General features: G+C 36.1%; 1 protein-coding gene across 1 annotated transcript in view; it reads right to left on the reverse strand.

Annotated features, from left to right (window-relative positions):
- NOVA1 (neuro-oncological ventral antigen 1) overlaps window positions 1-14,631 on the reverse strand; it is a 156,572-nt gene extending 141,941 nt beyond the window's left edge. The window contains exons 1-3 of the mRNA XM_009329987.1: window positions 14,454-14,631; window positions 13,972-14,079; window positions 12,896-13,039 (exon numbers count right to left, since the gene is read on the reverse strand). Of these exons, the coding sequence (XP_009328262.1) occupies window positions 12,896-13,039; window positions 13,972-14,079; window positions 14,454-14,631 (430 nt within the window). The remainder of the gene's footprint in view (window positions 1-12,895; window positions 13,040-13,971; window positions 14,080-14,453) is intronic.
- Between the last annotated feature and the right edge of the window lie 241 nt (window positions 14,632-14,872).

The following is a 14,872-nucleotide window of genomic DNA, read 5'->3' on the forward strand; positions in this document are numbered from 1 at the left end:
AGCCAGTCTATACACAAAGATGCAGAATTATTCTTTTAATATCAGAAAATCCAGCCATGTTTTTAAATAAAGCCAAAGAATAAGACAATTACAAAACATTATTGATTATATACACTAAGTTTTTATCATTTGTCCTGCTTTTGACATTAGTAAAGAGTTGCATTTCTGCATTAAAAATTGAAAGGAACTTTTAAAACAATGTGATTTTTCTTGCAAAGAGACCATGAACTAAAAGAAAAAGCTATAAAACTCTTATCCCAAAAAGGGAGAACATGTATATTTGGCAAGTTCATACTGATAATCTGTATTATATACCTATTTTTTATAAACATCTGTTTATAACTGAAAAGGCATCATCCTACATGATCCTCAGCAAAGCACATGCATTATTCCTGTATTCATCATTTACTTGACTATATTAAAATTGAATGTAGGAAGAAAGACATCTCCAAACACAGATTCAAACAGCTCTATCCAGCTGAGAAAAGTTCAATTACAATTGTTTGCAAGGCTAGAAAATGGTGAGAACACATCCCTCCTCAGAGGAAAAGGCAGCAGCAAATGTTAACTACCATAGACGATCACCAGGAAAAAAAAAACTAGAAAAAGGAAAACTTTTAGAAAGAAAGAAGTCTTTTAACCAAAAGACCTAAATTGGAATCACATACAGATTTTTTTTTTTTTTTAATACACACTATGATTCATCTATCCCTATGTGAAAACACACCGATGTGGAACTATGTAGACTGGATGAATATTCCACCTTGGGTAAATTCAGTACTTACCTGAATTTAATGTTTGTATACAATGCTGGTAATTTTACTGCCTTCGTAGGAGTGTCTCCACTCACTTTCCTGGGAGGCAGTGGCAAGTAGAAAAGAAATTCTCATTTTCAGCCCTTATGCTTAAGAGACAAGAAAAAGAATTTATATTCTTTTTTGCTGAAAGTAATAGAACATCAGCAGTGGGAAGATGGAAGAACTGTATCTCACTGTACTAACCCGCATATATAAAGAGTTTCGACAACTTTAAGAAATGCTCAACTTCAGTGGAATATTTGATCTCAAGCAACACAAAGAATGGGAAACAATTTGTCAGGTTTTGATTATTTCAAAAAAATCTTCACCCTATCTAAAAATGGGAAATTTTACTTACCATAAAATCTGAATTCATCAGACAGACTGATGGTTATATTTTACTGGCAGAATTTCCATTCTGAACAACAAGTATAAAAGTGGAAGTAAAAAAGAAGATGCATGTTAAACTGTTTATGAAATAAACTAAAAATTTTCTAGCACTTAGAACATGCTGAACTACTACTCCGAGATTCAGAATTTAAAGGTTTGTAGAGGGAAAACTTGGTGCTCTAAAAAATAACTTGAAAATTAAAAATTGAAATTAAATACTTGTTGAGACTGAATCACTGGCTTTTTCCCAAATAAGCAGCATACACATAGTATTTTTTGGATTAAATATATCTTTCTAACGATCTTCAGCATTTGTAAGATGGCCTGTCCAGCAAGATTCCTCGGTTTCCCCCATGGAAGGCGGCAAACATAGGGGACATCCCACACCTTGAAGCAGATGACACCAGTAAGTTATTTCTACTTAGAAGAAACATCTATATAGAAATCCAATATGAAAACCATCTTTTGCTTTTGAGCAAGGGAAAAAAAATTGGGGAAGTGATAATCCCCTTAAAATTCAGCATTTAAATGCTACATGAAAACTGCTGCAGTGTAAAGGGATTAACACAACGGAACCTGCTTAAAGCAGAGTGAAACTTTAAAAATTATGTCCTAAGGTATCTTGGTCTTTCCCTCCACACAGAGCCTTAGCTACGAGGATTCCAGAATATCTATGGATCTGAATCCACACTACAGTTCACACATCTAGTTCTTTATAAACTGGGATCACTTCACATAAAATATGCCATCATTCTCCCTTGGTTTGCCAATAAACTGCATTACAATTCAGTAGAGAACTACTAACAGCATTTTTTCCTCTAAATTAGCATTGCAATGTTACACCTCTTTCTAGACCTACTGAAGTAGGTCATACTACAAATATGAAATTTATATTAGTTCCTGAAATACTTTTTAGTTTTAAGCACACTTGACTTGAATATCAGATAGCCATCATCAGCTTATCTGCACCTCCCGAGTAAGCATACTTTACAATATGAAAACCTCATCACACAGAAACAGTGCTACTGATATATACTAATTTACACCAAAACCCCTGCGTGCTTTCTTAGTTTTGTCTTCACAGAATCTTTGACAGGGAAAAAAAAATCCAAATTAAGACACCTTCATGCTTACAGCTACTGAGAGCATTACGATCACCTGTTCTGATCTCCTATGCAATAACATTTCACAGAAAAAATTCCCACCATTATCTTAGGAGCCTATTTAACTACATGCATATTTTTAGGAAAAGGTCACTAAATTTTAATTGCAGCTGAAACACCGCAACCCTTAGTAAATTGTTGTCATCACTTCTGAAAGTTTGTATTGGGAGAAACAAGGCACCCAAATCAGAACTGGCCATTCTAGTAAAAAGCCAAATACTTAAAGATAAATAAATAATGAAAAAACCAATGATCTTCAGACAGCCAAAACAAAGCTGCCAAAATTTACAAGCAAAGACTTCTTCGCAGAAGAAAACACACAAAAATAATTTTGCACAAGATGAAACTTAACAAGTGCCTGGACTAGCCAACACTGAAAGCATTGTAGTCATTTATGCACCATATTATTAAGTTATTCCATCAAAAAAGGACAAAAAGTGGATAAACAACGAGGAGTTTATTTTTCCTCATTCTGAGCATATGCATGCATGTGTGTTGAAGAAGAGAAAAATCAAGGTACTTATTTTACAATTATGGATGACTAAATTTTGTGCCCTTCTCACATCTGCACCCTTCAAATCAGAGAGTGCTAAGCTAAGTGTGAAGGACAGAACTGGAACTACTTCTGAACATCAAAACCCACATTCTTTCAAATAGTAAGTACTATGAAAAACATGAGCCATTGGAAAAGTTAATACAGAACTGAGAATGATTAGTTACTAATCAACAAAGTACCATTTAAAAACTGAAATAAAAATTAATATATTTATACCTAGTTAATTTTACTTAATTCAAACACTGACCTTGCTACCACTACCCACTCTTTGTCTCTAAGACTAGAAGTTTATAAAACAGTTGCATAAACTGAGGGGGGTTTATTTTCAAAAGGTACAGGAAACCTAAAGGAGGACAAATATAGCTGCCCATTTCATTGATTTTCTCATCAAGAACATGCAAAACTAAAGCTCTGAGGCTAGCAACTACGTGTAGATTTCTACATACACTTAAAAATACTGTTTTTAACAACCTAACTGATTTAAAATCTGGCTACCTGAGGAATCATTTGTTTCTTTCTTCTAAATACTAGTTATTCAGGTAAAGAACTCGTGATGAACTCAAGTAAAATGAAGAGCTTCTGGCTACACAAAGTAACTTCCTTTTTATAGAGGCTCTTCCTGTCCAATCCTAAGAGTTTACCTGCTTATTGCACAAAATTGTCCCATCTTTTTTCTGGTTATTTGGGATTAATTAATCAGAAAAAGAGAATTTATTCATTTAATGTATCATGTTGGCATTTACTAGAACAGCTAGTCATAGATGTAGATCCGTACAGAACTAGACAGCTTATAAAATTATAAAGTACATGTTTTATTACTGTTAAAAGCAGTGCAAATACTAGATGAGCACTTGGCATTACCAACCTAAGCAAAAACACAAAAACTTATATCCCTGGGGAAAAAAAAAAAAAAATCTTTGTAAAGTTAACACTTCCTTTTTTTTTTTTGAGCATTCACTATGCTAGAAATTATATGCTGCTTGGGGAAGAGTAATCTCAACAAAAACTGGCAGACCTAGGTGTGCTGCACTGCACAGTAAAAGACTCAAAAGTTGGGAAGTGATACAATTATAAGGAGTTCCTGGGGAACCAAATTTTTACTTTAGATTGACAGAGTCACCAAGTGTTCATCTAATAAAGTAAGTAGAAGACATACAAAGAATGAAGTGTGCACACACATGCAAGACAGCAAACAAACCCTATACATGTTCTATGTCTAACACTTCTCATTGCAACAGTTCTTTTTGTAAAGTTTTAAGGCATCCAGTAGCAGTGTTTCATTGCAGACCTTTGAAAATCAGCACAGACAGAATGCCGGAAGAGCCTCTCTTGTTCCACAGAAGTTTTCTTCAAATCCAGGTCAATAAACTGCTAAAAAGCCACCTATTTCCCTTTCCTATTTTTTTTGTGTTCCTCAGGAAAACTGTTGGTAGGCTGCCAGATTACAATCAAACATAAATATTCTATAACTCCAGTTCAATACTGCTGCCAAAACAGTATCTGCTGCAGCACCTGAATTAGTGCTGCTGCTACTACTACTATACACTATCCTACCTACACTCTGGCATTTCCTAACGCCAGATTACAGATGGGGACAAAATGTAAACCTCAGCTAGATCAAGCTCCAACTCGGCATATGGCCCAACTGGTCTTTCCTCCCCCTTCCCTCATAGCCATGATATTTCACTGCCCAACTCTTTGGGAATACACTCTGATATAGTTTTAATTCCATAAGCACACTGGATGCTCAACGAAGCCAACTGAATGGACGCGTGCCATTTCCTACTTTTCCAGTGCATGACTTCATATAAATATTTTCAGTAATTTATGCTATAAAAAGAAAGACTACACAGTTGTATATTCGGTTAAATATTTGTAATTTTTCATGTACAGTTTGAAAATCAGAGTTTAGAACACACTAGGAAGATGATAAATTGCTGCTGCCTCTGACTATCTGGTTCTCTACAGAGAATTTTCTTCCCCATATTGCCAATGAAGAATCTAAAAAGAACTAAAGTCACTACTTGAAAATAAAATAAAATACACGTACATACAAATCTTCCAAGAGCTTTGGAGGTGTGCACTATGGTTCTTGATTCAAGCAAACAGGTGCCACTCTATGAAGTGGGGGGAAAATAGTAGAAATGTGTGAAGCTCTTTATGTGGGAAATTACAAGAGTTAAATGGCACTGAGCAAGGCACAAAAAGTGCTTTTAAAATAGAAACAAGGGAACATGCAGAGAACCTCAGTATCTAATTTAATTAATGATTGAGAATGCAAAGGCTCCAACTGGTGAAACATTAGCAGCAGCCATGAATTTCACTGTAGTTCTGTATAACAAGTAATCTTACCTGAGTGATTCTCAAAAAAATGTCAACACATCGATTGTATTTTTCATCTGATCCTGTCAATGCTGAGATGACAGGCCCTGCAGGATGCAGTGAGAGATCAATGATGAAAAACAGATGTTTAGTCTTTTCACAATCAAAACCTACAAGACCAGGCAAATATGAAATTTTGTCTGAGATTCATGCTTCTTTATATCCAACAAATGCTACTGTTACATAATCACTTTCATATACATAAGCCTACAAGGGTATCTCTTCCTCACTTACAAGGGATCTGACCTCAGATCATTCAGATCACCAACGTATAACTTTAAACCTGGTCCCTAATATACTATTCTTTCAAGTGTTATCTGGTCATATAGCTAGTTATTTACATCAGCTACTTCATACATCAACCTATGTTCTCTGGCCTTTCATGAAGGAGACTTAATTTTGTATTTAAAACACGTATACCTTACACAAAATGCATTGCAATTCAGAAGTCGGGAAGAGCAATGCACAACAGTATTGCTCATAACTAGCTCAAGCAAAGAGTGATAAATTCATATTCAAAAGTTACAAAGACATGTTCGCATTGTACAGTTGGGAGCTGACTTTCATAGACAGGTTTCCAAATACTGCCTTAAACTGACATTTCAATCAGACCAGTTAAGTACTTGCAAATGAATTTTAATGCTTGGCTATAATCAAGAACAGCACGTTTAATATTAAGTAAACCCCAATCAGATTCAACCATAATTAATTATCAAATATGTTAAAGTGAAAACGAGTTAATATGGGGGGATGGGAATTTAGATAGTTGTTATTTTATTATGTATTAAAATATTTAATGTCTATTAAATATAGGGGAAATTTAAAACAGAGTATCCGGACAATCATTTCTCTATTTTTAAATTAAAATACAAGCAATGTAGTTAATCCTTATAATGCTATGATTAATCACAAATTGGGATGCAGATACCCCTGAAATCAAAACAAAAATAGGATGGAATAGAACCTTACAATTCTGTAATATAACATTTAAAAGATCTCCAGGCTAAACTCTGGTTTGATATTTCCTTTTGGGGATGGAAAGACAGAATGGCCCTGAATACAGGGGTGAATGTAAGGAACCTGATGGTTTCCTAAAGCCGTGTCATGCAGTCAGGAAGAAGATAGTAGTATATCTACAGCAAATTAATAGTCTTGGACATGCACAGCACACTCATTTATTCCAACTGCCAAATACCAAGTTCCAATTTTACATGTTTCCATGTTACTAGAAATCCTTAAAAGGACCACAAGACTGAGCTAGCCAGCACGAGCACCAAGCATACCCCAGTACAGAGCATACTACAGTACACCAGAAATTCATACCAGACACGAACAATATAAGTCTTTTCATTTACAATTGTGTTTGTTGTCAGAATAAACACAAATATTTTTGCTAAGTCCATTGTAACAGTGACATTTCAAAAACATGTTTATCAGCTTCATTACTCCACAGATATGTATTTGATAAACAGGAAAAACATATTGCAGTTTTAGACTGAAGTACATTAAGAATTTTATGCTAGTGTCAAACAAATCCAATTAGAAAACCAAAAGGCCTACCTAGAAACATGACCATCAATAAGAGTCGAAAAAGCAGCCTTTCCATTTCTAGTACGTATTGCGTTTTATACCATGACACTGCAGCCTCTGAGGGTCAGATTAATTAAGATCAACAGCAGCTGCAGTGCAACGTGAGAAGCACACTGCCACAGCTCTCACCAGTCCAGCCCAATTACCTGCAGCATTCCAACACTGGACAACTGACAACTACCATACTCCTCACCAAGTCATTAGCTCCCACTGGCCTACTGATAAATGCTCAAAACCAAACTAACCTCTTTTTAAGATGGACTGCAAAGCTGCCTGTAGCTGCTGCAGGATGCAACGATAAGTCCCAGAGAAATGTTTGCCAGTCCAATATTTACAGATGTTGCTTAACTTTATGCTAGAGATGTATCCAAAGACGGAAAAGAGATAGCAATCAGGCGCAAGCCCTCCTCCCAAATCCCTCTATGCTCCATTTCTAAAAGCCAGTCTGACAAATTCACTAAATCCAAGGTGTTCTCCCCTGGCTCAAAAGCTACTGATCACTGACAAAATAAATTCTGTGGTCAACTACTGAGGACAATATCTAAGTTAATGCAGTTAATTAAAGAACAAACAAGATCAAAGAGTATTTGAAAAAGGTATTGCTTGTTACAGGTTGCACCCATTAAGAAAAGGGAGAACATGTTTCTTTTACCTCATGAGGGAGAAGAGGAAAACAATTAAGAGATTCAGAGGTTCCCTGTTTATATTTTTTAAATATTAGCTCCAAGACCTATGTTCTGACAAACATCCATTAAAACTTTGATCTATCTGCAAGATACCATCGAAGTAGTGCATAGAAATTTTACACATCATGAAAGAGGAAAATTTTAAGTTTTCAGTGCATACCAACTTTGGCTATTTTTCTTAGGTTTTGGGGTTTTTTTCCCCAGAATGCATGAGTCCAGAAAATAGATATTCTTAATGAATAACTGCTTTACAGAAATCTCAACTTTATCAAAAAACAGTACTGTTACTAGAAGCACCTTCATCTACATAAGTGTTTTAATCTACTGAGAATCATTTGGTTTTCAATTATATTGAAAACTAATCAAAAGCAATCGCAAGAAAAAAGTTGAAAATTAAATATGGCATTTCCCTGTGATAACAGCCATCCTTTGTTCTTTATTGTGCCAACCGAGTGCACATATAGTTAGTCTGTATCATTTATTAAACTTAGACTAACCATTCCAAATCTATCACAAGTTGTTTTAAACCTTCCTTATACAAGACAAAGACACAGCACTTTCTTGCAAACCAAAGCCATTTACTATGTCAAAATTTATTCACTAATTAAGATGAATACGTCCCTACCTGTAGAATAAATCAGTGCAAAATTTCTACTTAAACTTCTACTCAAAATTTCTCTAAGCCTACCAAATGAGAAGCTGCTAAGTGATAGTACACTGGGTGAGTTAGATATGTAACAATCTCACGATCATACCAAGTTACATATTCCGTTTCAGCTTCCTTTTAAATGTAAAATACTAAGGATCTGCTGGCTAACAAGCTAACTTTTTTTTATTCTATTCCAGTAACCAGGCAACAGACAACTGTCCAACTGAGAATTATCTCTCTGAACAGCTGGCAATCAACACTTGGGGGTTTTTGGTGGTCAGTCTTTTTTTCTTTTTTTTTTTAACTAGGAAAAAGATTAGTGATTCCAGTGATTACTTTACAAACCTACACACCTCTGAAATCTCTATTCACTATTTAGCCATTTCCTCAGTCCCATTATCCCCAAAGTTACTCATATAAGTAAATGTTTACAACAGAATCTGAAAATCTTAGATGTATACTTATGAAGTCTCTAACTACCTAATGTTAACACTTTAGAAAAAGTTAGAAGTATCAAGAATAAAAGTGAGATGCATTTATTGATGTATGAGAAACCACCTTCGAGGAACCATGACAACAGACAGCTAATAACTAATGCCATTCTCGCTTCTAACTCCATTATTCTTTTTTCTCTTCCATAGCTGAAAAAGCAGTATTTCACTTCAACAATATTTCAAGTGTTGATTTTTAAAACAGATTATTTTCCCTACTAGACTTTAGGTTATTTTTAAGAGTTATAAATTAACATGATAATTTCTTTATTATATAAAGGAAATAATAATGGTGAACCTGGCTTGATATATTATACCTTCCCTCTTCCTAACAGTTTAACAGGAGTAATGAAGCTAGAAAGTGAACTTATTAATTATAAATTCCTATAAAGTTGTGTTTGTTACACATTCAATGCGTTTGAAAGGTTTTTAAGAGTCAGAATAAGAAATTTTTGAAAAGGGCAGTTGCATAAAGATTAGCTAGACGATTTCCCATAATACACGAATGTTTAAAAAAAATGATATTTGAGTACAAAACATCTCAAATACAAGCCACTTGGTAAAAACATAACATAGCCACACAACACTCACACACTCTCTACACAAGGAGGGGGAGGAAACTCCCACCTTTTGTATTCTCCAAACATTTAGATCACTACTGGTTAGAAATCTGCTATAAAAACAACACAGCTAATCTGTTGTTAAAAGCACTAAAACCTTATCCCCATTTAATTATGTTTTTATTAATCTCTGCTCTTAATATGATCTAATTTCAGTACACATCTGACTTCATATTCCAATAAATTGAAAAACACTGACCGAGCTCAAATTCACTCAAGCACCAAGTTCAGACCAGGCAAGATCCTGTTGCAAGATAAACAACATGATGTGATGTAACATAATTTTGTGCGTGTGTATGCGCGCATGTGTGTGTGTATGTGTGAGACTGGGGCAGGAGTGCAGAGAGGGAGCAAGCGCAAGAGTGCATGAGAGAGACAGCAAGGAAGTGAGTGCACGCCAGCATTCCCAATGGAAAAAAATACATATGTCCAGAGTAGTTTTCAATCCAGCGCTCACTATAATTCAGAATGGAGAAACAGATAAGACAATGAGAGCTTAATACAACACAAATAGTGACTCTTTTTTATATTATTCAAAATAAAACCATACATTACAATAGCTTCACAGAATGGCCACTTTGTTTCTGAAGTTCACTTCATTAATATTAAAGTAGCATGGCTACATCTGTATTTAAATTTTGGACCAGAACCTACTAGTCAATACACACTCTGTACTTCTCTGCAGAAAGGATCAGCACCATTTAGTTTAAAAGTAGGGCATATTTTGCCATTTTAATTTCATTTCCACTAATCTAGGGGGACAAGCCTGAACAGAAAAGAATCAGGGATAATCTACGCACAATGACCAAAGTCAAATTGCAGAAGTCCAGACAATTAGACAAAGTCAGCGGGTAACCTGAAAAGAGAACAATAAATTGTGTACTCAAAAAATAAGACTGTAGTGGATGGTAATGTGTTTATATACTGCTTCCTATTTTGTAAACTAAAATGTTCAGTGAAAAGCTGTTTTTTTCCTTCAATTTCTTGTAATTAGAGCTGCCATATAATTCTTCAGTAATTATGTCACCTTTTGATGCACAAAAATAATTCCAACAGAAATCAGTCTGCATACTGAAGTCCTATATCACAGAGGAAAAAAAAAAGAACACTATTAGATCATAGGAACTACTCATGACTTCTGTATTACAATCAACTTCCTCCTTTCCAAACAGCAACTTACTCGGACTGTGCTAAAACTTTTCAGAAATACAGAAAAGTTTCACAGAAGCTTCGTCAAGAGAACATTCCGTAATGAAATGTACATTAAACACATTTATAGTCACAAGCATCAGAGGTACGGGCTAAGTAACTTCTATTAGGAAAACAGAATAATTGTTTAAGAAACTTTGTAAGAAAAATAAACCGTACGTTTATATTAGCTATTTCACAAGGTTTGTATTCCCTAATGCTATGTGAGCACGAAAGTCTGGAAGAAACCCAAAAGCCATCAGCTCAGGGAATGCCAGGACCTCCGAAAATTCCATGGGCTGGTGGTCAAACGCAAACAGAAAGACTAACGAGAGCTAGCCACACCGGAATCCATTTCTCATCCCTGTTCCATCCTTTAGCAGGTATCAGTCGCCAACTTCCTTAAAACACTCATTTTCTATATGACACAACGTGGCTGCAAATTCAAAACAGACTGTATGAAGTCAAACTGGAACTTCATTTGCACCTGTTACAGTGAAACTGCTTAAGCCTCGCTGTCCTAGTTATATTATTACTACTGATTTTAAGAGAGAATGTGTTTGTCACAAACGTTTTTACTCATATCATTCTTGCTTGCTAATTTTTATTTTTCAAAGGTTCTTCTGCTACTACTGCTGTATCTTTATAATTTGCTACACAAAAAATATGTAATTCTGATTTAATCAGAAAACAGAAGAACTATGCTAGAGCACTGAACAAAAGATCTAATCTTTGGAGCGTCCTTCCCAAGTGAGTGTAAATAAACTGTAGTAAAATGAAAAGGCTTGTAATTTGGTATTTGGAATATTCTTCATAAACACCAATTTTCTGTAACATCCTTGCATATCTGATACCACCTCATGTATAATGCAGAAAATCTATTTCATTTTCATCTATTGACAGTGAATTTAATTTACTATTGCGGCTCTTTACCCAGATTATGTTATTAATTCTGCAATCAGGCTCTTTTGAATGCTTTTATTTCTTCCAAGAGTTTTCACAATTCTACATTGATTTTTTTTTCCACCCTAACATACCTTTCAAAATAAAAGACCATTTTTTTCTAACTTTCTAAAGAAAAGTAAAAATTTTTTTAAAAGCCCTCAAAGACAACTTGCATCAGTTCATAAGCTGTATCCTTCAACAGGAAAAATCTACATGCATCACTTTCACCTCTGACATTTAGGTATTATAAACTACGTTCATTAAGGAGATGTACAACAGGTGCATTAGAATTTCCACATCAAAAATCATCATTGTAAATAGAACACAAACTCTCCATTAATAAAAAATTATCCACTTCTGCCTGACACTGAAGTTAGAGGACAGGAAAGCTAAATGCTCCAGTGTTAGTGTTCTGTTTACATCCATCCCAACTGCCTTCACTATTTTGTAGAACTCGGTCATCTTGTTAAAGTAGATCAAATGCAAAGCAGCTCTTATTTTTCCAAGAGAAAAGAGTCGATAACAGCTAGTCAACTCAATTCTAAATCACCAGTTATTTTTCAAAATAACAAAATCAAAACACCGAGAAGTGTTAGCTATATTATTATTTTGCATCAGTTTTTAAAAAGTCCTCTAGAACAAAGTTCAATTACAGAATGCTAATTTGTTCATCTTTAGGAAAAAAATGATTATCCAATTGCAGAAGCTAAAATCTTGTATATCATTATGTAAGACTCCCTCTTCAGAAATCTTATAAAGGAGAAATGCTAAATCAGATACTTCTTATTGTTATACGCAAATATTAAAAACTTCCTTCTTGTGCGTTAGTACAGTTGATAAAATACTCATTTCTTAATCCATCCAAAGTATTTCACTTTTATAATAGTTTTCTTCCACCATCACGATAAACATAATATAAAGAATATCTAAAGAGCAGCACTTGTCCTCTTTACTTCACTCCAGAGCCAGTGAACAAAGCAGTGAAGCAGAAAGAAGGTACATAATGGATTTAAAGTAAATGGCCCATTCTTTAAGAGGCGGCCTCTCATTTTTACTCATTCTAGCTTAATTGTCATTACAATGTCTGGAAACCTCAAACGAACAATTATTTTTATGCCAGCTGTCAAGTTGGTTCCCTTAAAGCTAATTTTTTTTTTAAACTAAAAAACAAAGCAATCAAAATGTTAATGAAAATATTCTTCTGCAGAAACATTGTAAACATCTTTAAACATATTTCAAGCAGTTAGCGCCCAGTCCATTCCATACACCAAGACAGGCAGAACATTTACATTCACTGCTGCACTTTATAACGTACTTTTCTGAGAAATAATGCTCCCAGCTGCACTGGAAGCGTAGTCGCCAATATATGAAACACACTGATACGTACATACGTCCCTTGGGATTTAAAAATAAAGAATTGGCTAATTTTTGCACCTACCTGGGTAAAAATCTTTGGATTTAGACAGCTTGATGGTGGCCCCAGTCTCTTTCTGCAACTGAACAATTGTCTGTCCTCCCTTCCCAATTATAGATCCAGCAGCATAACTAGGTATGAGGACCTTTAGAAAATACTGGCCATCCTCTGAAAAATTGAGATATGCATGGTTAATATGGCTTACAAACTTTGATTTTTCCTCCCCAGACCCACAAATAAACAAAATATTACATCTTTCAACTCATCCAGTAATTCATGCATTTACATCTAACCAGTTGCGTCATTCTACAAGACATGTTTAGAGTATGCCTTTGACATTTTAAAATATGTGCGTTTATTCTGAGCAAATTAAAGAATCCACATAGATTCTTTAATTCTGTAAAAGAATAAGAATAAAATCCAAATCATATTTCAAAGGGGGATTTTTTTCTCAATGCTAACCACCGCACGCAGAAATGATCGGACCCCTTTAAAAAAAATAAAGCCTTGCACGAAAACGTGCCTAGTGACAACTACAACCTTCCTTGAAAATACTGGAAAAGAAATGCCAAAACTAAGAAGGAATGAATTGTAAATTCTGATGGGCTATTTGTTTGTCATTAGCAAACACATGAGAATAGCAATTAGCTATTGCCTGCATTCTTCCTAAGTGAGCAAAACGACTACTCTGCTACCAAATAACCCACCCAAAATGTGGGGTTTTATTCCAAGCATTTCAGCCACTGCCAAGAAAACAACTCAACATGGTGCGGATGGAATCACTTGCCTAAGTAATCCTGATGTATTCCTTTAGCACTTCTTAAGCGACAATGATCTCTTTTAAGCTCATTAATTAAAGGACATTAAGAAGAATTTTTCCCAATTGATCAAAAGCCTAAGTCACTTATTTTAAATACACTTAAAAGGTGACGAGATAGACAATGCCAGTCCTCTACCCACCACTAGCGTTAAAACACACAATCGGAACAGGAAGAAAATATATATAACGAATGGAGGCGGAAAAAGAAAAAAGGATTCCCAGTTTGATTCGGCAACTGCACAACTGTCAGTGCCCTCACCCCACCGCTAAATCCAGCTACCCTTAAGTCTAAGCACCTTCCGTAACCGGCTCCGAAAAAGTGCAAGACAGTAAGGGTCCGCTGGTTCCCCAGACTTCGGCTCTCCCCAGTAATTAAGGCAACGTCCCACTGGCGTGGATATCAAGATTTTTATCATGAAACCTGTTTCACAAAGTTGCTATTTTTTTCCCCTAAGCGGAAGGAACGATCCCAGTTCACTTTACTTCTCTTATCCGAGACTCCAAGCGTCTCAAGAAGTGCCTATGTGTGACAGTCGTGCCCACCCGGATTAACATAGCTGGCTGAACCACGCACTACGTACAGCCAGACCGCTGCCCTTAATATTGGGCAAATAAATTCACCCCTGCCTCGGTGCATTGTTATGACGACTCCAGTGCAAACGGATAGAGGAGATGCTGGTCCCGTTATAACTCATCTCCTCCAGGAAGAGCAGGATGTTAACTAGCGAGTCCCCGCAGCCGAGACGCCACTCCCCCCGCCACCAGCCAGCCCTCGCCCCCGGCACGGCAAACACACGCCGTGTATGCGCTGACAATAGAAGTGAGGCCAAGGAGGAGGAAAACGCACGGCAAGGCTGAAATTCAACTTGCGACCCAGAGGATGTGGAAGGAGGAAAGTGCGTTTGCCGTCTCCTTCCAGCTGCCATTTATTTTCGCCCATCGTTGAACGGGCGAGGGAGATAGCTGGGCTTGCAGAAGCCCCTTGTGCTCCCTCCTAGTCCCCATAGGGTCACGGCTGTGCAGCCCCGGCATGGATATTAAATAAAAAGGCTGGTAGATGCTGAAAACCGACGCCATTTTGATGAATGATAACATTAGAGAAATGGGAATGTTTGGGGGGGAAGGGGGGGAGGCAGGCAGACAGGCAGGTAGGGAAGCGGAGAGGTGGGTGGGTTGGGCGG

The sequence above is a fragment of the Pygoscelis adeliae genome, unplaced genomic scaffold (assembly GCF_000699105.1).
Source record: "Pygoscelis adeliae isolate BGI_AS28 unplaced genomic scaffold, ASM69910v1 Scaffold327, whole genome shotgun sequence".
Classification (NCBI taxonomy): Eukaryota; Metazoa; Chordata; class Aves; order Sphenisciformes; family Spheniscidae; genus Pygoscelis; species Pygoscelis adeliae.